This window comes from Syngnathus floridae, chromosome 22, assembly GCF_059516105.1.
Source record: "Syngnathus floridae isolate MCC-2025c chromosome 22, RoL_Sflo_1.0, whole genome shotgun sequence".
Lineage (NCBI taxonomy): Eukaryota > Metazoa > Chordata > Actinopteri > Syngnathiformes > Syngnathidae > Syngnathus > Syngnathus floridae.
Genome location: NC_142434.1, coordinates 2996103 through 3021146, shown reverse-complemented (window position 1 = coordinate 3021146; position 25044 = coordinate 2996103). Strand labels below are relative to the sequence as shown.

Sequence of the window (25044 nt, the reverse complement as noted above, 5' to 3'; positions counted from 1 at the left end):
GGAATAATTATGAGGGGCGGGCGGTGAGGGAGAAAAAAAAAAAAAAATCCTGTCGCTTTTAATCGAGAGCAATCAACTCCAGGAAGCAAAATGCGACTTCTGTATTCAAACACGCTCTGGAGTAAATAAATTGCGGATTGACAATGCTCGTGTCAAAAAGGCAAACTTCTATCTGATAGGTGCTGGGGAATCAATTTGGAAAAGATGACAAGCTATTGAGACGGCCCCAAAAAAAAAAAAAATTACAGACGCTCAGTCGACAGCAAAGCGAAACGCGATCGCGTAACACAAGATAAAGACTATCAGTGATCTCATTAGGCGCGGTAATGTCAAACCAGCGAGGTAGAAAATGTCCGTGCCCCGGCTTGTGATGACAGGGCACTTATGGAGTAAGACAAAGCGAAACATGCCGAGTCATATTTTTCCAGCCTTTTTTTGCTGGTGCTATGCTCTCAAGTGTCGCAAGGACATTGTTCTGCTTTGTCTTCATTTATTTCCTTTTAAACCCACATTCACGCTCCAAATGCAAACAATCTGTTTTCATTAATACGCAGAGCGCAAGCGTGACCTGGACGTGTGTGCAAAACTCAAGGGGAGGGGCTGAGTTAAGTCCTCACCTCGCCCTTTCTGGTGACGCCATCGGGGGACATTACAAGGTTATCCAATAACATGGCCATTATACAAAGTCACGCTCCGATGAGACCTGCTTGATGTATACGTACGTCTTTTTTTTTTTTTCGTAGCCGGGAAGAATTTCCCCACATTGGATTTGAGAACATTTCAATGGCAATGCACGAGACTAACCATCAATCCTGCTGACCAGCTCCTCCAGGGCCTTGACCTTCCTCTGGATGCCCGGCTGTGCAAACGTGTAGTTGTCCTGGGAAGAAAGAGCGGCGGTCACATGGGTCAGGTGTCCGTCACATGACCTTGACGCAATCAACAAGATCTAACCTTATTGGCAGAGAGCTGATTCAATCAAACAGAATGCCATTATAGGAATACTTGTCATGTCTCTCAGTAATTTCCTGGAAAACATTGCTAAAATTGTTTCCCTGTGCGCTCCGGAACCAATTGCAGATCCAAAACGGTCAGAAATTGCACCATTTTTATTTTTATTTTACCTTCTCCGACGGTTCATTTGTCACGGGAAAAGAGCAGCAGCCATTACGGGCTTCAAGTGCTTGCCAGGACTCGTTTTGCGCATCACGTGCATCGCTCGAGAAGTCTATTAAAAAAAAATCAGCGTATGGCCTTGAAGACAAAGCGGGGAGCTGATTGTCTGGCGGGTTGGCAAAAATTGAACATTAGACGGAACGAGAACGTGTACAATTGGAAGAAAAAAAAAAAGTCAATTACGCGTGTAATAACTGCGTGTCGAAAATGCTAATAAACTGTAATAATGTCACAATGATCACGAGAATGATACGTCAAACTTGCGGGATGTGCATATGAGAAGGGCCTGTAAGCATTCTGTGGGCGACTCCAAGCACATACACACACACACACACACAAAACCAGGATTAAGTTTCCTTGAGGGGTCATTTCAGTATGGCCGGAGAACAGCTGATGTGGCAAACCATCCAACAAGCAGAGAGTGATGGAAAGAGAAAATGAGGAGAGGGAAGAAGGGAAGGAGGGGTGATTTAGTAATAAACAGCTCGACTTGTCCTTCAGGATCAGCAGAACGAAGGTGTGCGCATCCCCCTGAGTTTAGGGCCCCCCATTTTGTTTTTCAATTTTTAGCGGAATTATTGAATGAGTCATGAAGCAAATTAACAGCATGGTTGTAAGAAAGGGGAAAAAAAATACCCAGTACATTTTGTTATTATAAGAAAAGTATCAAAAAAGCTTTTGGAGTTCCGCAGGGGTCTGTCGTTGAGCCCTTGCAGTTTAACCTGAATTATTTTTTTAACAGGTCAAATGACTTGATCTCAATTATATACAGAATTTTTTTAATTTTCTATAGTTGGAGTTAGTATCACAGCCCTAACAAAGACTGGCCAGGGCTGTTCATAGAAAAGAAATTTCAAAAATGCTAGGCAGATTAATCCTGCAGCTTTTGCCGCCTTTGCAGGTTAACGTCAGGGGGAGTCGAGGAGGCGACCCGCGTCGTCATAACAACAATTGCTTCTTTGGTTCTCGTGACCTAAAATGATTTGGATGAGCGCTTTTCAGAATAAGAGGATAAATTCCCAAGAGCTATTTAGTCAACCTACTAATTCACGAAGCCTCCCTCCATCTATTAATCTGAATCACATTTGCCTTTTGTAATTCGGCTCTATTTTCCAAGTCGCCTCTTCTTCTACACCGGCGTTAATTTGGTGCGCTGCGGTGCAAGCGTTGGAGAGTAATTACATTTGCATTATTGAGGCTGCTGGCTTTAATCAACTACCCTTCTTCTCCGGCTTTCACCTGCTTGTTGTTTCCCTGCTTTCAGTCACCACGGTACATTTCCCAGTTCTTCATTTCTGCAGAGTTCCTCGCATTTGTCCTTTATTTTAAATTATTCTCCTTCATTGAATCCAATCAGGTATCAGATTCCCATTTCGCATCGAGTCTGGCGGTTGTCTTCTAAGATGGGCGGCACTAAAACTATGGAGGAAGCTAATCTCGCATATTTCCTATACGTTCTTGACTTCTCCGCAAATCTTGGAAGTGCCCACCCACCGACCAATAGTTGCGCAAGGTGTCAAAAGCCTCTCCACTGGCTCTCAGCCGAATCAATAGCTCCTCTTCACCTCTAAAGTCCATTCTATTAGAGACGACAATGGCCCCACACTGGACTCAGATTGCCTTCCATTGTGGCGCCCGATGTCTATCAGCCAGTCGGACAGCGGCGGCGCAACAATGCGGCGAGCGGACGTGGCGTTTGTGTTGCTGAGCGGCAAAGAGACAGATGACAGGTAAAGATAAAGGCTTTACGATAATAGATGCCGCCGTGTTGTGTCGAAAAGCAAAAGGACAGTGCGGGCAGTTATCGGCGGGACGCTTGATGCATGTCTGCGACAGAAAAGGAAGATTATATAAAACAGGTTGAGATAAAAGACAAGAGTGGAGACAATATCCAAGAGGGATTAAAGGATTTCGCCGAGCGATGGATGGGACAGGTTTCCGAGATGTGGATTGGCTCGCTCATATCTGTAATGGGCTCGCCGTGGCCAGGATTGGGCCAGTCAAGGTTGGGCGCCACACATCACTTCCAGAGGGACCAATAATTTTTTTTTGTAGCTTCTTGTTTGAAGATGATTGTATTTTTTTTTTTTTTTGCATCATTTATTGGCGAGTTCACCCCATGTTCGGGACGTCAAGGACTATCATGGTACCACAAAGCTGTTTTTATTTGGAGCCATTCTGGGGGTATCTGCATTTTTAAGGAGGCGAGTTCCAGACTATAAACGAAAAGATTTAAGATCTTTCGGGTACTCGTCACGGGGACTCCTGAAGGAGCCAAGGACAGTCTGCTTCGGTCTTGCTACCGTCTGCTCGACATTAGACGGCGGAGCCCTGCTCCTACTCAGAGTCCCCGTCTCGAGCTGGTACCACGGAAACAGATGGTTGCCTTGACAATGAGCGGGGCACACATGGTTTTGCCTGCACTCCAAATGAGGCCTTGGATGCAGCTCAGACGAGGAGCAGCGGGAAAGAGAACCGTTCACGCCTTTAATCATGCTACATTTTATGTAACATATTTGTCAGGTCGCTCGGCGCTGGCATTTGGTTCGGTTTTATTTTACGGAGCGCGGTGTGCCTAATTGTAGTCTGATATCCATATCAAAGTAGAAGGCAATTTCCATGCTGTGCCCTTTATTATTACATTCATATCCCAATGTGACCGTCGCCCCCCAAAAAAATCCAATGTTCAATCACGGGCTGAGTAATTCTTTTAAAAGCCACTGCTCACGAGAATTTGCATAAAACACAGGTGTTCATCGGCCGGGTTTGAAAACTAAGCACCCTCTGGGGCGTGCTAACTGTGTAATGGACTTTTTGAACTTTTTGACTTGCTTTCCCTCCCCAAGAAACGGAGGTGAGCCGCAAAACGGCCACGTGTGGCATCGGAGGCGCTTTCAGCGAATTTCACGCCGCAACTTCTTCCGTGCATGTTAACGACGGATTATAATTGGCAAATTAGCTTGAAATATTTATACCGACGGACAGCGGCGTTTTTAATGGATGTGGAACCATTGTAACACGTTAAATGAGTTAAGTTGTCTGCGAAGCTCTGTCCAATTTAGCACGGCCCGAGAGTAATTAGACCCGGGTCGACTTCAAAATAGCTCGATCAAACGGCCACGTCGACTCATCGAGATAAGATCCGTTGGCGTTTTGCAAATATTTTATCCTCTAATTGACTCATTCTTGGATTCTTCAAGGGTCTTCCTGGCAAGAAGTGGAGTCATCTTATTGGATTAGCGTAAAGAGCAGACTATTTGAACGTGAGCGGAGAGGATTAGGAAGTTCAAACATGTTTGCGGGGGGAACTCGGCGTTGCTACTGTCAGCTGCCAGTTTGACGTGGAAACTACGTGCTTATCTTGTTGATAGGCTCGGCCCCGGGATCACGCTCCGGCGCCGGTGTTTGTCTGTTTAACTAGGCCTTCCGTGTCGGGCCAGGACAGACGAGTGCGGGATGCGCACGTCTGCCACTCAATCTGACACCCATTGGAGACGTGCTTTAATCCATTTTAACAACAAAAGCTTTTGGCAAACTTTGTTTTGGGATCATCGTGTGCGGCGTGAGGAAAAGGCTTAAACCGCTAATATTGCCAATTCAGAACCAACTTTTCCGAGTTAAAAAATGTGATTTTTAACAACAGAATTATGCAAAGTTTTATGGATGAGATGGAGTAAAAAAAAATACAACAAAATTCCCCCAAGTATTTCATTTTTTTTCGAAGAGCACAGTGATGCAATTAGCCCGAAACAAAACAGCGAGACGAGTTTCGGCGGATGTACGAGGCGCTTTAAAGCCAATGAATAAATGTAATTACGCAGACAAGACTCCCTTCCTCTCCACCCCATGAGACGGCCACCTTTAGGACACAGCGTCGTTTAATAGAGAATGTGAGCGGCTTGGAGACGAGGTCAGAGAAAGGATCGCCAACTAATTACGCTGCCGAAGCACTCAGCCTCCGCCGGATTGTTTAAAAAGCATTAGGGAAGGTGGAGGATGCAGAGAAAAAGGGGGGCGGGGGGGGGGGGGGGGGGGGGGGCAAAGCGGCTTCCCAGATGCATTGTACATAATTAGTTTGGAGCCAAGGTCACAAATAAACACAAGCGCCGAGACGACAGCGTTTGGCGCGCACACACTGAAAAGCACGCACGCTCCATTCTTCGCTCTTTACTTGCTCGCCTCGCAACTTCAGCTCGCCTCGCCGCTTGGCTCCCTCCGGAACCGCACGGGCACAGTGACTATTAATTTCCAAAATGAATCGCCGACAAATTGACTGTAATGAATTAACGCTCGCGTGCGCGCAAGCACCGTTGATAAAAGACTATGGAAATATCACAATTTGTATTTTGGAGTGGAAAATTCCAGCTATTGAAAAGATGATTTTTTTTGTTTGCCCAACCTTCACCTTGAGTGATGTTCTTGAAGCTCAAATTCTTTAAACACTGGATATCAAAGTTACAGCCACATTCTAGAATGAGCAGGAAATAAAATATCTTTCACGGGGTAGGAGAAACAGTGCCAATGAGAAAGAAGAGCCCGGCAGCTCCCGCCTACGTCGGTAGTATCAATAGCCCACACTAGAAGATCTTCCCCTCGGGCAGCATGTAGGTGGAGACACTTGGAAATTCAGCGTGTACAGTAAATTGGTGCAAAAGTATGGAAGTGTGTGAAGAGCGTTCCCCAGCCCTTATCTTTTCAACACACAATGACGGCTACGCTTACCTGGATGCCGTCCAGCAGTTTGCTCATGCACCAGAAGCTGTCAGCTTCAATGTTCCTCAGAGCCTCTTCCTGGAGACTGGACACGTCAAAGTTTTCCACTTCTTCCTCTGGAGGAGGGAAATGAGAGAGAGTGTGAATGGAGGAGGAGGAGGAGGGAGGGAGGTGTGTTAGCTCGAAGAAATTCAGGTTTACTTGGGTCGCCATAATAAACTATTATGAGAAGGTCTTGCGTAAAAAAATAAAGAAATGACAGGGGGAGCGGAAACAAGAACGGACAGGCTGGTAATAGAAATGGTGCTTAAAATGGCAGACCTCAGAAAAAATAAAAATTCAGGGAAGCAAATGATTAATTAGTTTTTTAAGGTGGATGTAAAATGATACACAGGGAAGAAATTATTCAAGCACAGTCAGCCTTCTTGGAACGGGTGACTAAAACAGCGGGGTGGCATGGCGTCATTAACGCCACTCGTGCGTGACGGACAGCGCCGGGGCTTTGACAGAATTCTGACGAGCCACTGACAGCCAGTGGAGAGCAGATGAGACGGGACTGATTAAGCGTGATCCAGAGTGGACATGAATGGAGCGCACAGACGGCAACAGGGAAAGGGGAAATGTTTAAGCAGGTATTTGGGGGAAATTGTATTTTTGCAAGACTGCGAGAATTATATGTCGGTGGGTAAGGGAGGGGGGGGGGGGGCGATCTGGCAGCTCTGTTGGTATCCTTGGCAACCTGGGTGGAATGTAGTTAGGTTGGTAATGGGCATGCTCAGTCTGACAGAATGACAGACAGGGAGCTGGAAGCAGGCCACAGCTACAAAGCCACGAACAATTGCACCGTATGTAGACTTCCAAAATGGCGTCCGCGGCCTTTTGATTTAATGACACTGCAATGCTATTTCAGAAGCCCCCCCCTCGACGACCCCAAAGTTGCTGTTTCTTCCAGCGGGGCGGCTCAGCTCCAAAATGTGAACCTTGACGAGAGCAGATTAGAAGGGATGGCTACCAAGAGTCCAGCGGTTGCCCGGGAATTGGGCAAAGCTCGCCGCAACGGGGACCGAAGCCAAGAATTCTGCCGGGAGGACGGCGAGGCAACAGTGACCCCTGCGACCGCTGGTGGAAAACCAAACCGAGTGGGGGGAAGAAACAGTTGAACCTGATGTCATTAGTTAAATTCACATCCAGGCACTTCAGAAGCGGCCTCACGCTTGATGAGGCTCAAAGGAAGAAGCTTTGTGGCGCCACCGTTTGAGGATTTAACACAAACCGGCTAACTTGTCACGACGCACTTGATCCGCTGGCAAAGTGGAAGACTTGCCGGTCGTTCGATAATCTAACAAGCATTTGGCGGGGAAAGAAGGAAAAAAAAAAAAAACTCCAGTCGGGTTCTATTAAAACACAAGAGCTCGACTACTTTGGATTCCGTATTCCGATGGAGGTGATAGCAAGCGAGAGCTAGTGTGACATTTGTATCCTCGAAAGCTCGACTCGCAAAGACATCCACTTTACAACAGTGTTCATTATAACCAATTTCCCACCCAAGTCTTTGACATTATCCCGCGTCTCCAAGCTGTTAGCCTTCTTTTCGAGTTGCTGTCTCGACTGGACACAGGTTGAGTTGCCTGCCAAGCCCCAGGGCTCATTTCCTGTTTGTCCTGGCGCATGTGGGGGGGGAGGAGGGGTTGGTCAGGCAACATGTCCATCGAGACCAACTGCTCGGTTGCGGCCAGCTGTGAGCACTTGGCACAGCCTGGCACGCGGAGCCCGGGTCACACCTCGGGAGACGGAGCGCCGGCGCCGACACGCACGTCGCCATCTGCCCTCTGCGACTGCGGGCCACAAGGTAATGTGATGTCAGATGATAAAAGACCTAATTTAGCCTGATGTCACCATAAAGTCATGTTTTAAAAAAAATAACATAAAACAGCATCCTGTTCGACAACGTTCTGCGGCTTCAAATTAATCCCCGGCAAAGCCGTGTAGCAAACCATCGGGGAGCGGCGCCATTGTTTAAACGGAATCTCCCCATCCATAAGATTAAAGCAATTGGTGCAGTCACTAGTTATAATTTACAGTGGCGGCTCAGGATTAATCCAATTAATTGAATGACTTTCTATTAAGGCCAAGATTCGAAACATGTTACTCTCTCCTTGCCACCTTCAAAGTGCAAAAAGCTGGAGGCCTAACACTTGCAGATGAGACACACTGCTTGCGAAACACGCGAGCCGAGGGTTACGCAAGGCGCTCGCGGTACAATTAGTGCCGCGGCGCCACGGTTAATGAGAGCCGAGGCTTTTTCCAGAGGTGGCGTTCGAGCTGTCGTATCATTAGGAGGCGAGTCAACTTGGCGAGATGCGGCGTCACCGACGCGTTGACTCACAGACGGGATGTGAGGAATCGCAGCGGGAGGTTGCCATGAGATTAGGCCGACAATAACGTGAAGATACGGAGGTGGGGAGGAACGCGGCGGGTTCTCGAGGTGTGTTTGTAAAGTCTTCGGAAACTTGAGAGGATAATCTCGACTCTCCAGAGAAATAAGCCGATTAATTTTATGCAGAGCAGCATCTCCCCAAAAAAAAAAGCCTGCCAATTGACCTTTTAGTTAAAACAGACATCAGACGTACAGACCGGCCAATCAGAATGCCCGTTTTAAGCCCACGCTGGACTTAGCAACCGTAACCAAGGGCGGGCGGGTCTTGGTATGAGCTCAGTCTACGTGTCAAACTTATTCCAAGTCGAACAAGTAATCAAGAAACTCTCCAGCCATAATATCACCGCATCTCACATTTTGTGTAATGCCTCAAGCCCATGCAACAAAATGGCAGACCGGCGCCAAAGCTCTTCGCGAGATAATGTAAGTCCTTGACATGAAATGCAATACAGATATTAATACGGTATCTGTCTACGCGCAAGTACATAATGACCCACTTACCCCGAGGTTCGATTGTTTCTTGGAAGACGAGTGTTTAATACTGAGTATGACGCGTCATGTTAATTGAGCGGCGAAAATATCTCCCGCCCCTTTTTTCCCTCAAATATGCTGGCAGATTAAAACAACATATACAGAAAGGCAGAATTTTTTTTTTAGCATCTCGCTTCGGTTTAGTGTTAATCAGTTAATTCCGTTTTGAAGTTCATTTCCATTTTAAGCAAAGTAAATCAGACTCCGTAATACAGCGGACACATCTGGGAGCTGACAAGAGTTTTTTTTTTTTTTTTGGAGATCCTGCCGGTGAAGTCCATTAAGTCATTACCGTGTGTAATCTGCGGCTTTAGTTTGGGAATAAAAGACATTAGGGGACGTTATGCGGAGCAGCGGACACGTTTGAGGATGGGAAAAGTGAAGCTGAAGGGCGATGAAATGCTTCAGCACAGCTGGACTGGATATGTCTGAAGGCCTGTTGTTGTTGTTGTGTAATCATTTTTTTTTCCCCGCACCATCATTGTCCATTTACGGCAACGCATCTATGCAAATCCTCCTCGGTTGAAATTTATGACGCAAGCGACCCAACTGCCACGATTGTGTCGGTTGCATCCAATTGCATCAGGTCAAGCGCGACGCATCCGAAAGATAAAAAACATGTTTTTCTGTCCCAATCGAGTGGCGGCGAAAGAGAGAGCGACGTGAAAAGATCTGAAGCCAGTTTCAATTTAAGGCTTTTTATAGTCAAGTAATTAACTTAATCTAAAAATATTCAATACCCCCACTTACGATTATTCAGTCGATAAATCACTCTTTGACATAACTATTTCGACTTGGCTCTGCTTTTTTTATCAGAAGGAATGAGATCATATCTGCTTACGACGCGGGAAAGGGGCGAGTCTATCGAGTTACGGATTTATAAATCCTGTTGTGGAGCCACTTGCCGTTGGAAATAAACCTCCAATCGCAATTTTTCCCTTGATTTTGGAAAAGACGCCGCGGCGACGCAACCTCGAGCCATTACCGAAAAGGAGTCGCAAATGGAAGCCGACATCGACGACGCGACTCGTATAAAGTGTTATGAAAAGACGGACGTTGCGGCGATTGATGGGTGAAGACAGAGACTTGAGGGTCAGAACCGAGCGGCTGATTCAATTTCGGCCGGTCCCAGTCCTATTACTTAACTCCAGAAAGAGGGTGATTGCATTCTAAAGCCTATAGAACATTGCGGCGAGGCAAAGCTCGGGCTGTGAGAGTAATACAAATGGGGGGGGGGCTAACTGTCTGGGAGAAGACAATGCTTTTCGCGGAGTCAATAATCTCATTGAATCATTAAAGATGGGAGGGATTAGAGGAAGTAAAGGTAGATAAGGAACAAGCAACCTGGAGCTGCTCGGCGCCGTTGAAATAGTATCCAGACCGGGCAAGAATAGATCGATGTATAGTAAATAATAATAATAAAAAAAAAGACATGTTGCACCATTTTTTTAAAAAAAAATGAGCTCATTCACATTCAATAGAGTTTCTTCGGAGAAGGCTATTATAAAAATCTGATGGCTATGAAATTAATGTACAATCATCCAAGTCGACGGCTCGGTCTTAGCGCTTTCATCAAAATAAGTTCCAATTCAGTGAGGTGTAAAGATTTTAAATTCGAGGGCAAAGGGAGCACTCGGAGAACTCTGCCCTCGAGATGCATTAGGCGGGCTGACAAGTTTGGGTCGACACCCCCTTTTTTTTTTTCCCCATTAGTCAATCAGTGCTAGGCTATTTCGATGGCCTTGAATTTTCCAGTTGTCAGGCGACTTGTGCTTCGTAGACGCTACGTCAAGCGCGGCCAGCCTTGAAAGCGCTGAGCCGGCGGTTTTCCCTGCTGGTACTCGACGTCGCTTAAAACTGAGCAACAAGTGACCACGTCGTTGGATTACCGAAAAAGAAAATACTAGACATTTTAGTTGGGTGGAAAAATACAACTTTTAGGAGGAAGTGACAGATTGTGTCTATCTCACAAGGTCATGCAAAGTATTATTATTACCTGGAAGCAATTCACTCCTATCTTGTGTGTCATTAAAGTGATGTAGATGGAGCAACAGCGTGCCGCGGTGTCTGTTACGATATTTGCACTTGGAAAGACGATTTATTCAAGGTCTGCGATATATTAAAAAAAAAAAAAAAAAAGGATAAAGGGGGAAAAACGTATGATGTATGTTTGCTGGGCTGACTCAGCCATCGCCACCCTAAGTATCAAACAATTATGTTGACGAATGTCGCGAGAGCTGGAAGAGACAAAAAGCGAACAAAATGGCTGACAAATTGGAAATGAGAGCGCTTTTAAAATCCATTTCTGCTTTGATAATCAAAGCAGCTAAATTGCTTCACACTCCAGGTGGATAAACAGCAAATGTTCCGTGTGGTCTCTGACGCACCACTTGTAACACAATACTCATCGATAATTAAAATGAGACTCGTGTTCGTGGAGCTAATCTTCTATGAAGCCAATTTTTTTCCATTTGATGTTGAATGCCTACGCGGGGGAAAAAAAATATATAAAATCCCGACAACAAACATCGTGTGTTGTTCGTGGCTCATCAGCGCACGCCGCCGCCGCACACGCGGGGAACCGAGATGCTTTGAAGCCCGGGTCTCGGTTCACGCCCACAGAGGCCGGCAGAACAAACGGAGGAAGGTGGAGATTGAAAGAGTTGAAGGGGGGAAAAAAAGCAAAGAAGAGAAGATTTCATGATGAAAGTGTGGAGCAATAAGTCGACATCGCTGACATGTGAAAATATTCGCCTTTAGGGATGCGCGGATACAACAAATGTTTACATTCGATACTAAACACGATACCAAATACCGATACTTGCCATTAATTCTGGCAATTTGGATGCAAATGCGCATTTATTGCAACTTCCCTTCCGTATTTAAAGATTGTAAAGTGCTAAGTGCAAAAATAAACCCGACTAAAAGTCCTAACAAATAGAGAGTCCAACCTAGCATGCAAGCTAGCACTTAACGTCGGGGCCCTAACGTGTCTCTTGCATGCGAGGTTCCCCACAGAGCATCCCGACTTCTATTTCGAATGGATTGAAAGTCGGAGAAAACAAACTGAAACAGATTAAGGCTACAAAATAAAAACAAAAATGACTTCATTAAAAAGTGAACATCAGTGTCAAAAGCTAACTCTTATCATGAATGTTGAAACAGGGTCGCTGAACCCTTTGTGTAATTCGATTTTTTTTTGTTTGTTGTTGCTTCGAGAGGAGTCAATACGCTGTAGACTGAAATTAAAAATAGATTCGAATCTCTCAGCTGCTCGGGGAAGCCAATTTCAGACGAGCTATTTTCACGGGAGAAATTTCACTTGAAAATATGATCGAGGGAGAATTCCGAGTCGGCCCTGAAGCTGTTCAAAGAAACCCCGGTGTAAGCTGCGGTGATGAAGCAGCAAATGAACCCTGAGTTCTCCCAGCTAGGAAAGGTGAAAGGTGCCAGGGGGAGCCACTTGCAGCAGAGGGTGGTTAAAAAAAAAAAAAAAGACGGCCGACACATTGGTAAGAAAAGCGAAAATGAAGTCGAGAGGGAGCTACTCACCGATGTACTCAAAGACGTAGACCACAAAAAAGGGCGTGACCAGGTCGTTGATGCCTTGCACGTAGCCGCTGGCCGGGTGGCGGATGGCCCAAATGAAAAGGATCCGCTCGAATATCTAAACGAAAAGCGGAGCGTCAACAATTGCCTGTTCATTGCCAACGGGGTAAAAAAAATAAATAAAAACATCAGTCTGTGTAAATTTGTGAGGCATGCAAGGGGGCACTTGTGAGCAATAAGAATAATATGAGGCATGCCAAGCTTGCAAAATGAAATGGAATTAAATAGCAAGAACATTGCTTTGCGCTGGGAGCCTGGCGGAGAAAACACTTTTGATTTATTAGCTACAACATTCGACCAACCCGGAAAAAAAAAAAACCTCAGGTAAACAACAGAGAAACGAAGCAGATTTTTTTTATTTACCGCAATACTTGATGTTGTCCGGCCACGGTGGTTCCTGTTCATGTTTATTTATTTTTCCTCCCCATCCCCTATTTGAGTGGTCCAGCATTTGCTGTCAGTTCAGGTGAATTAGAGGCGAGCTGGCTGGCTTTGTTTTGCTCGAGCGCAAATGGATTTCCACGGGGGAACACATACATCTAACCGGCACCTTTCCCGCATCAGACCCATCACGTATTTTTTTGAATATATAGGAGAGTATGTCATGTTGCTGTCACTTTCTAAATAACCTCATAGCTCATTGTGTTAGGGAAAACAGACACGGTGATATGGCTCGATTTTTTTTTTTTTCCCGCTCTTTTAAATAAGTCCAATCACAGTTAAAGCAGTCAGGGGTGATTGTAAGCTGTAGCTCTCCCCTTACCTGCCTCCGCACGTTTATCAAAGCCCCATCCATCAAACAGGGAGGGCGCTGGTGCCAGCAAAAAAGGGGGGGAGGGGGGTAGGGGGGGAAGCGGGTAATGGCACTTTGCTTTTCATGCCGCCTCAAAAGCTGACATGCATATTTCACACGCAGAGGAGCTTCAAGTGAAAAAGGCAGCAGCCGCTGCCCACGCAAGATGTGTTACGGGCAAATAAGCCAACTTTGGGGAGGGGGGGGGGGGATGTAAAAGACACGTCGCGACAAGCGCCTTGAAATGGAAGCTCATGTTGTCTTTTGTTTGAACCCGAGTTTTATCCCTCAAAGGAGATTCAGGGCTGCATTTTGGACTCGGGCCGAATTGATTCAAATCGAGCCATGTTCTTGAGCTTGTCTTAACTTTACGTTTAGGTATGTATTACCATTTTCCCTCCATTAACGAAGACGAATAAATCCTAATCTCGTCTGGGTGGGAAATATTTTTACCCATAACTGACTCTCGGTATCCCGTGAACTCGTCCTACTGTTTTGAAAAGCAACCAAACACTTAGGTAGCACTTATGAAATCCCGACAGAACCGCTTGGATATCCCGCCTGGAATGGAACAGACTGCCTAAATTTCAGCAGAGCCCCGGGAAGGGGGGGGGCGGAGGGGAGGGGGAGGTTTTTGTGCCGCAGAAAACAAACAACCGAATGAAATGAAGCAGAGGTGATTTTCAGGTGGCACTGCAGCGAGCATAACCATATAAAAGGGCTCTTTGGAGTCTGTTGCATATGCGGGAGGGAGTGAGGGTATTTCAAATCAGTGCTTTCATTTTGAAAGCGAAAAAGGAACGGGGGGGGGGGCTTGTATGATATGGATCATCATTTGATATTTCCCAGCCTTGACTTGTATGCTTGACAACGGAGGGGGCAAAAGGTATTTGCGACCGCTAATGCGCTTCGACTTGGCTTTGTGTGCATGCAAAAAAAAAAAATGGTGCAATCCACCCGTGCATCTGCCTTAATGAGTGTTTGTGTGTGTTTAGAGATGTGAGCGCCGGCCTGGCTACCTCATTAGCCACAAGCCTTGTTTTTATTCCCCATGTGGCTGCAAGTTCTTAAATTAGTCGGGGGGAAGTTCTGATATAACCTTTAAAGACTGAACATTTTGGCTTCGCCTTGGTTTTAGATATTTATTGATCAATTTAACCCTGTCGCAGCCTTCCAAAAGAAAAGTTGATGACGTCTTTTTCACCAAAATGAAGAGAACAAATACAATGTTGGTGCTGATCTCACCTCTTGGACAGAAGCTTGTTGAAAGAGAGGAATAAGAGGATTAGTTCTCGGTATGTCAATGTGAATCTGCAGAGAGAGAGAGAAGGGAGAGAAAAACAAAAAAGACAAACTGAAGCAACGGGCAGGTTAGCGCGGATCAAGCGGCGGACAGTAAGTGTGCGATTCAAGGCACACTAATTTCAAAGTGTGCCCTAGCGGCTGAGCGACATGGCAGGCGGACAGAATCGTCAGAAGGGAGGGGGGAAAAAAAAAATGGATGCAGGTCAGCGGCTGGAGGCGAGCCCAGTGGGACAGTCCAGATTGTGCCTGATTTTTTTTTTTTCTTTTTGAAGGATGTCGTGGCTTGTTACAGGCAACCGAGTCAGGATGGAGTACTCGTGGTCCTGTCCAGCCTTACCTCTGTCACCTTTGGCTGGAGCACCAAAGACTCTGGACTCATCCTAGGAATATCTATTTGGATCTGACATGGGAAAAAAACATTTTAGACAAAAAAAACATGCACCCATTAGCGCTCCTCTTCAACGTTCTCAGCTATTCAGACAAGCGATTCAGAGTAGGAAAAAAAATAAAAAATTATTAAAATTAATGATGGTACCCCCTAATCTTCAAGCGGTGTGACGAAAAAGGAGAAATTCCAACTGCCTGACAAACTATAAATGAATAAAAAAAAAAAAAACAATTCCGCCATGTGTTCTCAAATTAAGTGCCAGAAAGTTACACTCCTTCACAAGAAAAGACAAAGCGGCGCTCAACAAGTTTGGCAAAGTCAAAGAGATGCTTCAAGACACGATTCCAAGTCATCACCAAAACAAGCCGGCGAGAGACTTGGGCGAAATTGGATGAAACACGACAAGGTGTTTCTCCACGGACAGCCCACTGAGATGTTTGTTATCGGTCCAAATTCAACCAGACAATAAACAAAGAGAAAGGAGTTGTTTTCAAAGCCAACGAGCAGTGCTTGTTTTTGTCAAATGAGTGCCTGAGTTGGATCACATAGCCTCACTTAGAAGGAGGCCAAACCGGGGGAGAAAAGCACTTTTGCTCAAATAACTGGTTTCGCTGATCCTGCTACACACACACACTCAGGCTTGCTCACACACACAATTGTAACTCCTGTTTATCCCTTCGAGGAAATCTACGAACACAAGCGTACCTGTCTGTACGTGTCCTGATGGTGCTCGTCATTGCGGGAGTCGTAGTACTGCTGGATGAAACCGAAATATTCCTGTCTCTTCCTCTGAAGGACATTCTCTCGCCTTTCAGCGTTGGCAGGCAGGTAACCCTGAGGAAAGTCACATCGTATATATTTGGACAGATAGTCTTCTGCTCAAGTGCCTCTTGGGTATTTTTTTTTAAGCAGATGGGGTGTGCTCTTAAATCGCTATTAATACAAAACCATAGAATTCTTTATTTATATTTTTATTTATTTATATTATTTATTTATTTATTATATTTTTCTTGGTAGTGCCTTTCACAAAATTCACTAATTCGCCCACTCGTAGCTTTCACATCAGATAAAAACAACTTTTTATTTATATTCCGACAGTGTCCAAATAATAATAATAGGCGGTAGCAAGTTGGAGGCTACGCTAACAAACAACTCGAAGCGCGGAAAACACAAGCAGCACCCACTTGGGACTCATTAAATTCTTTTAACTCCTACAACTGCCATTCATTTTTATTTTTTTTGTGTTCTCGCTTTCATATGTGTGCGTCAGTATAATAAAATAGCATATCTTTTATGTTTTTATTTTAAAGCCCCGACCTGTTTTAAAGTGTCAATAAAGTGCCCGTCTCGTCTCCCAGGTATGAAGAGCGCAACGAAAACTCAAGATGTGATAAACGACAACGCGACTTTTGGCTCTGGAGTCGTCGTCGCTTACGCGTATAAAGAGCCGGCAAACTCGTGCCGCCCTTTGAGACGGTAAATAATTTATTTTCAATCTTTCCAACAGAAGAGCTCAAGCATAATCCCGTGTCCACATGAATAAACGACAAAGTACATTGCGAGCGGTAACTAAATCAGACAAATTAGACGGGCGGGATATGGAGGCCATCTCGCAGTTTATACCGGTACGTCGGACCAATTACGAGCTCCAAATTGACCGTAAAAATTATCTATGACTCTCTTAAAGCGCTTTGACAGATGGAAGGACGTCTCCACCCTGCAAATGATGTCATTACGCAGCCTTCAGACACCGTAAGCCTGCTTTGAATTGTTGATATGACTATTAGCTTTATTTTTTTTTCCCCTCTAAGACTCTAAACAAACAAGGTGGACTCGGACCACATATGTTCTACCTGTCACGCAAACGGGCCAGGTCCTAATTGGTTGAAAGGGGAATCACGAAGGTTGGGGTCAGGGGTCACGGCGGGTCGCTCGCGTGCGTGTTTGAGGTTAATGGAAAGCTCAGCGGAGGTCGGCGACGGCGCGGCTGCTTTACGGCTGGATGGGAGCGAGCACCTGCGTGGTTACGTTTTAAGATGAAGCCGCCGCTTTTCAAATCATCAAATATTTCACACGGTAAAGTGCATTACTCAGAGAAATGGCGCGGCGCTTAAATTGAAGTGGCTAAATTGGAATTTAGTTGTGGTCGGCTAGCTTGAAAGGGGTGTAAATGCACGATCCGCCCGCGTAAAAAAAAAAAATCTCGGCTTTCGTTGTCCTCCTCGGAATGCATCTACGTGCTGAAGCTTCCATCTCTCTAATGGATCTTCCACTTGAAAAGCAGAGAACTGTAAATACATGTCGGGGAATCCATTCGGGGACTTTCAAATGAAGCGGCTTCTTTTTAACGAAGCTTTTGCACCATCCAAATTATTTTTGACTCAGGGAGTGAAAACAAATGGTCCCGCTAAGGGACAGGGTAAAAGTTGAGCAAAAAACTTTGCGTGAATTTATTCTTGTCTCTTGACTGGAGGCCTCAATATTCATTTCTTGAAACTTTGTGCATTTTCAAACACACGGCATACAAGATAAAAAAAAACCCGACAAACTCAAAATAATGACAGATTATCAACTCGCATTTCCTCATCAGTTCTCACTGTTATTAAAAGGCAAAATTACGGGAAAACATTCAATATAGTGACGATTATTTTTCAAAAGCAATGACCTGGTGTCAAATCCCCAAGCGGTCTACATGATTCTATTTTTGGTGTGATAAAAGAACCTAATTATGTTCATCGAGCAATGTTCCCTTTCCTGTCTCAGTTCAGCATTCCGTCCATTTCCTTTCCTAAATTATCAAACAGTATGAAGCCTGTATTCGATTACAGCAGCAGAACAAACATATGTATCGTTATTATTGAAATAACCCCCCTATTGTTTTAAACAGAACTACATCAGGACATCGTCTACTATCATTTTCCCTCTCCGTACCGATAATGTAGCATATTTAGACGATATTTACCGTTGGTTTTATTTGCCACCGGGTGCTTTTTTGTAAAATTCATTGCGGGGGTGTTATTTGAACACGTGCGGGAATATATCATCGACGATTTAATTGACCGGGTAGAGCCAATCCGATATGGTAGAGCGGCTTGGGCAAATACGCCATTCCATATCTGATTTAGATTTGCATACAAATACTTGACGATTTAAATACGATTTAAGACTGCTTGGTGTTTTCGAGTCCTGGATCAAGATAAAACTTGCTTGAGCTTTTTATACCGTGGGTAATTTGACCAACTGAATTATATATATGAAGTGATTTATTCAGTAGGGGGGTTTTCCGACGAATAAAATAAAAGTGTTTTCCACCGAGTGTAACCAAACTAGCAGTTTGACATTATCTGTAAAAATCAGTCCCGCTGCTTTACGATCCATATCATATAAACTCGCCGTCTTATCACAGTTCAGACAGCTGGTTAGCTTTTTTTTTTTTTTTTTTTTGCACCCCCCCAATGCGTCACATTTTGCAGCCACACTCCATTAGCAAATGTACATATTGCTACGGGCCGCCATTCTTTCACAAAATAGAAAAGTCATTAAATCCATTTGCCTTTCACTTGGGGCTCGGACGCCGAGCGCTCTTTAAACAAATGGAATGAGATGGCGTTGTTTCTGAAATAATGGGAAGTTCAAGGCGACGTGTTTTGGATCGCCTGAGGAAGGGGGGGGGGGTAACCTGTGGAGCCCCTCGCTTGCATAGTGAAATGAGGTGGAGCAACAATACGCTTGGCAATATTTCCCGTCGACTACTTTTTTTCATAATAACGTTGTGCTGCGTATCGCTCGGTGTAAACGTCGGGGCGCTGTGGTGGGATTGCCCGGCTCTCGAGGCGAGGGGGGGAATTTGTTTCTCATCTTTGTCAGGTACAAAAAAAAATGCCGAGTGGAAAGGAGAGGAGGGGTTTAAATAAGACGGTGCATGCTGGTGAGCAGCGGAAGGGCACGAGGGACATCAGCGGAGTGAAGTTTTATTAGGTGTCTCTAGCAAGTTTATGGCATCCAGCGAGGCCTACGAGCCCGAGTGTGTGTGCACAGATTGAGAATAGATTTCCGCCTTGATCCCTCCGATCCATCTTGCCATCCGACGGCGGCGCAGACAGGACAGAAACGGCAGTCAAGTGTTATGACATTCCCGAAGATATGAGTGCTTTTTGGACGCCGAGATTTAATCCCAGCTTTGGGTTTAACCCTGTGATAATTCAGACGCCGAGATCAAGGTCTCTATTGAAATCCTCACCAGGTGGGCTAGAAAACCCATATTAAGCTTGTTGGAACAGTGACGATAAACATTTTAAATTCAAAGAAACCTTCAAATCGTCACCACCAGAAATGGTAGTCATTGCTTATGGGTGAAATAAAAAAACGGTGAATTAATTTGGAGTTGAAAAATTGTGAGTGAATCGAATCAAACTGTATCTTCCCATTATAAAATATAATTTACAGTAAGTTCATTCATATTTTATAACGACATGTATTTCATCACACCTTCTAAGAATTGTTGTAACTCATTATTTTATGAAATAAATGGTGATCATTTATAACAAATCCATTTTTAATTGAAATTGAAGACTTGACGTGACCATCGTGTATACTGCAAACATGAGCCTCTTCTTTTTAATCGAGTAATGGCAACATTAAAAAAAAAAGCTTAGGGCCATTTTTCCCTAATGTACTGACTAATAATGACAAAGCTTTGGACCAAATGGGGAAGAACTTGCCGAGGAAAAGGTCAAGTCATAATTCCATTGCCTGCTGTGTTGCTTGTGTGCCCGAGCCGACTTCCTACTTTCATTAACATTCATTTCTCCACAGGGAAGCCCTTGCGGTTGCCTTTATGCAAGCACGCATATACTTCCATCTCAAAAACGTGAGGACGCTTGCCATACTGTGGCAGGACGCCCTCAGTGCCCCCCCCCCCACCCCCAGTCGGCTAGCGTCACGCCAGCTAGCTAGCGCCACACAACACAGCCAGGCGCTCACACCTTTAATGGCATCTTTTCTGCGGCACATTAGCTATTGTGCGGTAATTAATGGGAGAGTCACGGTGCTCAAAAAGCCCGTCATCTCTCGGCAGACTCGCAGCCGTACGACACAACAATGGCTTAATGAGTAAACACACAGAGTGTCTCATGAATAAATTATTGGTTCCTCGCAATTAATTTTTCCTATTCAAGTTTTTTTTTTAAATAAATAAAAAAAACTCAAACTGTTAGCAGTCTTCATAAATCAAAAAAAAAAAAAAAAAAGGGAGCAGGGTCGGGAGAAAGATGATGACAGCAACTTTATGTGCCTGCCTGTGTGTGGTGATCATCTGTTATGTGTTTATTATTATTTGTACAAGTTTATTAGCGCAAGCGGCTGTGTGTGCACTTTTGTTTGCATAGTTGTGTTTCTTCCAAGATTACAGCTAAACAAACGCACGTTTTGCTAATTAATCCAATTCAAATCGACATCGCGGTGGAGCAGAAAGCAATTTTCATATCGCAAAGGTTGCAATTTCGGAGGAGAAAAATCAACCGTCGTATCAATTTATGGTTCATTGGTCTTTCTTTTTGCAGAAATCTATAAGACCAAAACTTACCGAAAGGAGCTTCCACGCGATTGGTCGGACTTGTCGCGGGATTCCAGACCAGCTGAGTTTCCGAAGCTCTTCTGCAGAACAGAAAAAAACAGCCTTGAGTCATTTTTGCAAAAATAAAAAATATGTTGATCAATACGGAGCAGTCACAAAATCATTCGTGGCTCATTAAATTTAACAGTCAGATCTGGTTCCTTTTTATAAAGATTTGGAAGACCCTCAAGACAAACTTTTCAAAAGCAAAAAAAAAGGGTAGACAACTACCTAATAAATAAAGCAAATAGTTCCAAGACTTGCATTCAAAGCAGAGTCGAGGAATTGATAAGGAGAGTGAACGGTATTGATTAGCGCTGCCAAACGACTGCGCCCGGCCTGTTCTTCAAGGCAAAACGCAATGAAGTCCGAGACAGATAGCGGGATGGGAAATAGAAATCAGCTAAATAGCAAGAGGTTGGATCCATTGGCCAAATTGAGTGAAATGCATTAAAGCTTTCTTGCTCGATGGAAGCGGCCATTTGTTTGCGCTTCTTCCGTCTTAAAAAAATAATTCTCGCTTACCTTGCCTGATGAGATTTTAATTATGTAAAGATTCACTCGTGATTTACTACCCCTTCTTGGTTTTCTTTTAGATAACGGGCTCTTATTTTGTTCAGTCAATCATAAAGTTAAAGGAGAAAAGTTTTGAAGAAGAAAATGCATCAAGTTTGTCTGCCGTTTGAAATCGCAACCATGAGAGGAATTTGGTGGTGTGAGTCTAAAAACGCAGATCAGCGGCAGAATCGCTCACATATTTTTTTTTTTTCGAACGCGTCATTAGTTTGCCACCAATGACATGCGCCTTTATGTGGTCGGGGGACAGCCGCGGGGAAGTTATGTACCGTTTTCGCCCGAGCCGAAGTCATTAAGGGTGGAATCGTTATCCTACAAGCAGCTCTGCATTCATTATTCTTTTAAAAGCTAGTCAAGGGTGTCCCCTTCTCTTACCGTGCACCCTTTGAACCTTCATTTGCACTGTCAGACAAGGAAATGAGTCCATGAATCTTGTGGACTCGGGCTTAATTAAACTATGTTATATTTCTCGCACCTGGCATTAATCTCACCATAGGAGGAGGGCAGAGTCGGTTAATGGTACATCCTGATGGCACCGAGACTACGGCACTCTTGGATGATGGCAGGGGGGATTGCAAATATATAGCGGCAAAAAAAAAAAAAAAATCTGACAAACTCTCTCCGACGGGGTTTTGGATCAATCCTGAATCCAAATCACTCAGCCCAAACGGTTGTAAACATTCATATGCTACATTAGAGACAGAGCAGGCAGCGCTCAGACTAGATCATTTGCAAGCCGCTATACACGTTGGGGAAAATAATTTCGAAATACACGCCAGCAAGCATCTGGCCGCCTGTTCTGCCGAAATTGAGAAGAGCACAATTCAATTTCCCGGGAGGCAGAGACGTACAGGACGCGCGGGGTGGAATCGCGCGTGTCGTTTTATTAGCGCCAAGCTAACTCACCTCTTCCGACAACTCTGAGGGCGCCTCTTGTGCATTATGAATGAGACGGCCGTGCCCCGGCTACCGCTGGAATACATTTCATGTCATTTTTGAAAATTAATCTGTTGTCGTGGGTGAGAAAGTTTCTACAACTGTCCCGGAGGCGGCCGGGCTAGCTGTCCTTGTCGGGTTTGATGAGCAAAGTTAACAATGCGTGGCGGCGGACGGAATTTGCCAAGTCTACCAGCCCTTTTTTTTAATTTGTGTCGGAACGTGCAAACTCCACTAATTGCAATTTTCAAGGCGTCTCTTTAAGTGGTCTCTATAGAAAGAAATGGAGGGGCAGCTCACGAAGGCAGAGGAAGACTTTACAGGCAATTTAGCCCGCAGACAATCATTCCCAAGTATAGCAAGTGGGGGAGGACGTCAAGGCCGAATCTCCCCGGTGGGTCCGATGAAACGTCACGTTATTGTGGAATTAGCGTGATTAGTACGGTGGATGTTTATCTTGCCGTCAGACCCCGGAAGGTTGGTCAACTAATGTATAAAAAGAAAAAAAAAAAATAACCTGTAACATTAGCATTACAAGGCCAAGGGTTGACTGATATGCATTACGCCTGAGCGCACGCTTGTGCGACTGGTGCAAAAACACAACACGCGTCCGGTTCGAAGGCCGGACGTCAGCAAGGACGTAAGAAGAGCTGTCAGTCAGCGTCGGCTGAGCGGCGAGTTTGACGGGCGCGGGAGGTGAGGGGGTTGGCGGGCCGGAGCCATGCACTATTCAGGCATCATTCAGATGGAGCGAGATCACTGGGGCAAAACAAGGTTTTGGCACAAACCTGTTAAAAAAAAAAAAAAAAAAAAAAATCTAGACTAGAAAGCCACAAAGCTTTGTATTAGTCACAGCTACAAAAACTTTCTTTTTTTTTAAACAACTCACCATCTTGTATTACAGTAGAATTAAGAAGGGGGAAAAAAAGTGACTATTACTTTGTCCAGAAGGGGGTGCTGTAATTTAGTGAGGGAAAACCAAAACAAGCTGAATTGACTTGAAATTTCGCAAGCGAATTCAATTTGACGATGATGTGAAGGTGAATGCCATCCATTGTTGCCGTTTGAAACGATTGTGAGAGGTCAAAAAAACAATGCTATTACGAGTGACATCTTTACCATCCGGTGTGTTAAAAAAAATTTAAGACCGCCGCCTATAAACCTTCAATGCAGCGCGACGTTCTTGGACCACCTAACTCATCTGGGAAGGACGAGGCGCTTCCGCCAGGGAGCAGAAGGCTCGTAAACCCGCAAGAATTGTTAAAAAAAAAAAATCCTCACCCCTCCATCCATCCCGATTATACCCGCTCAGCCAACCCGATTGAGTGCGTGCGTTAGCCTCGCTTTTAGTTTCCGTTACGTTCACTTGGCGATGTACCGACATGGTGCGCGGCAACTGAAGAAGAGTCGAACGCGTAATGAATTATGCTCGGTGAAATCAGAAGATAATGAACAAGCGGCGTGCTAACGTGAGCGCCGGCTCGCACAATTCACTCATCGAGTGACTGACAATGAAAAAGCCTCATCAAGTGACACAATTTGAACGAGCGTTCGAGAAAAAAATCCACACTGAATTAGCCATGCGACAGATATGCCGATTGCGGCCGCTGTGGATTAAACACGATCTCCTCATTCGATATATACAAATAAAAAAAGATCGATTCATTCAGCTCTTCCTCGGTTCTATGTGCTATTTATTTGGATGATTAACATTCCAGGCACGCGTAGCCTTGACTAAGAAAAAGGGCTGAATGATTTAGAAACATAATCTAACTGCATTTTTTTTTTTTCAAAGTGCTGCGTCAAAGTAGAACGCCGCGTTAGGGCTTCTGCACTTTTCCCCGTGCCAGACGCCACTAAAAAGGCCACGCGCACACACAAAAGCCCGCCATCATCAGCACTGCATTAAACAGAGTTACATCACCGTTTTGGCACGTGCTGACCACATCGTGGAGCAGATGCAAAGTGAAGAGAGAGAGAGAGAGAGGTCTTTTTTGGCCTGTGGCTGCCGCAAAGAAAAGCGCCGCAGCACCCCCAACAGAGCAAAGGATGAAGAGAGAGAAAAAAAAAAAAAAAAGTGTGCATTTATTTTTAATTGACGCGTGGCACTTTGGCCACCGGTTGCGCGTGGGGGCTGCCGAGAAGGCGGCGAAAACGACGAGACAAACGAGGACCTGATACAACAGGGACGAGGGAAAAGTTAGGACGAGTTGCGAGGGGAGGGATGAGGAGGAGCGTCGCCATGGCAACAGCTGCATTCACGCCACCAAGCGAGAGCTGCTCCCGAGTCTCGTACGAGCAAAAATCATGTGGCGTAAACGCCGGCGATTTGACGCCGGTCCAAGTTGTCCCCGGCCCACAAGCCGCCACCTCCCTCCAGTTTTCTGGCGCTTTCCACGGCTCGTATCACACGGCAGACAGGCTAGCCTCAGGACATTGGGGGGGGATAATGAGCCGCAACCCACCTGACATCAATCAGCCCCTTTCTGCACAGGTCATCGCCCTACGCGTGACCTTACATGCTAAGCAGACTGCCGTCGCCAACGGAGTTTTACAAAAACACGAAATGGTCCGAGGCATGAAGAACACCACCATGCTTAAGTGCGCTGACATTTTCGCGGGCGCCCCAGACGACAGGCAGCCCGGGTGACACCGCTAACCAATTTGGACTCCTGCGCGACACGGCCGGCTCGCTGCTAATGTTTCGTTTGCGATGAACGAGGACAAAGAGCATTCTCGCAAAACAAAGGCGAGGCGCCCGAGCTAATTAAAACACGTCGTTTCTGCTTCGAACTATTCCCGACACTTTGCATGTTGGGCGCGAGCGCGTGACTCATTAGTTGCTAAGCGCTAATTCCCTTCACGTGCTCCTTTTTTCTCTCGAGTGCTCTCCAGGCGCCGCGGGGAAACCACTCGAGGCGTGACGACGAAAGAGGCTTTGAGCGAAGATTTTGCGAGGAGTTCAA

General features: G+C 45.3%; 1 protein-coding gene and 1 long non-coding RNA gene across 5 annotated transcripts in view; one reads left to right on the top strand and one right to left on the bottom strand.

The window, feature by feature from the left end:
- Positions 1-25044, bottom strand: part of tbc1d22a (TBC1 domain family, member 22a) — a 61224-nt gene that overhangs the window by 11902 nt on the left and 24278 nt on the right. For 2 of the 4 annotated variants that reach the window (XM_088367606.1, XM_088367610.1), the window contains 7 exons: positions 20537-20607; positions 15658-15786; positions 14902-14964; positions 14505-14570; positions 12410-12524; positions 5899-6005; positions 805-880 (listed from right to left, as the gene is read on the bottom strand). In XM_088367606.1, the coding sequence (XP_088223732.1) occupies positions 805-880; positions 5899-6005; positions 12410-12524; positions 14505-14570; positions 14902-14964; positions 15658-15786; positions 20537-20607 (627 nt within the window). The remainder of the gene's footprint in view (positions 1-804; positions 881-5898; positions 6006-12409; positions 12525-14504; positions 14571-14901; positions 14965-15657; positions 15787-20536; positions 20608-25044) is intronic. The other 2 variants (XM_088367608.1, XM_088367607.1) reach the window with 2 other exon arrangements.
- On the top strand, positions 13928-15049 carry LOC148379197 (uncharacterized). Its single transcript, XR_015855534.1, has 2 exons — positions 13928-14145; positions 14837-15049. It is a non-coding gene; the product is annotated as an uncharacterized LOC148379197 (long non-coding RNA).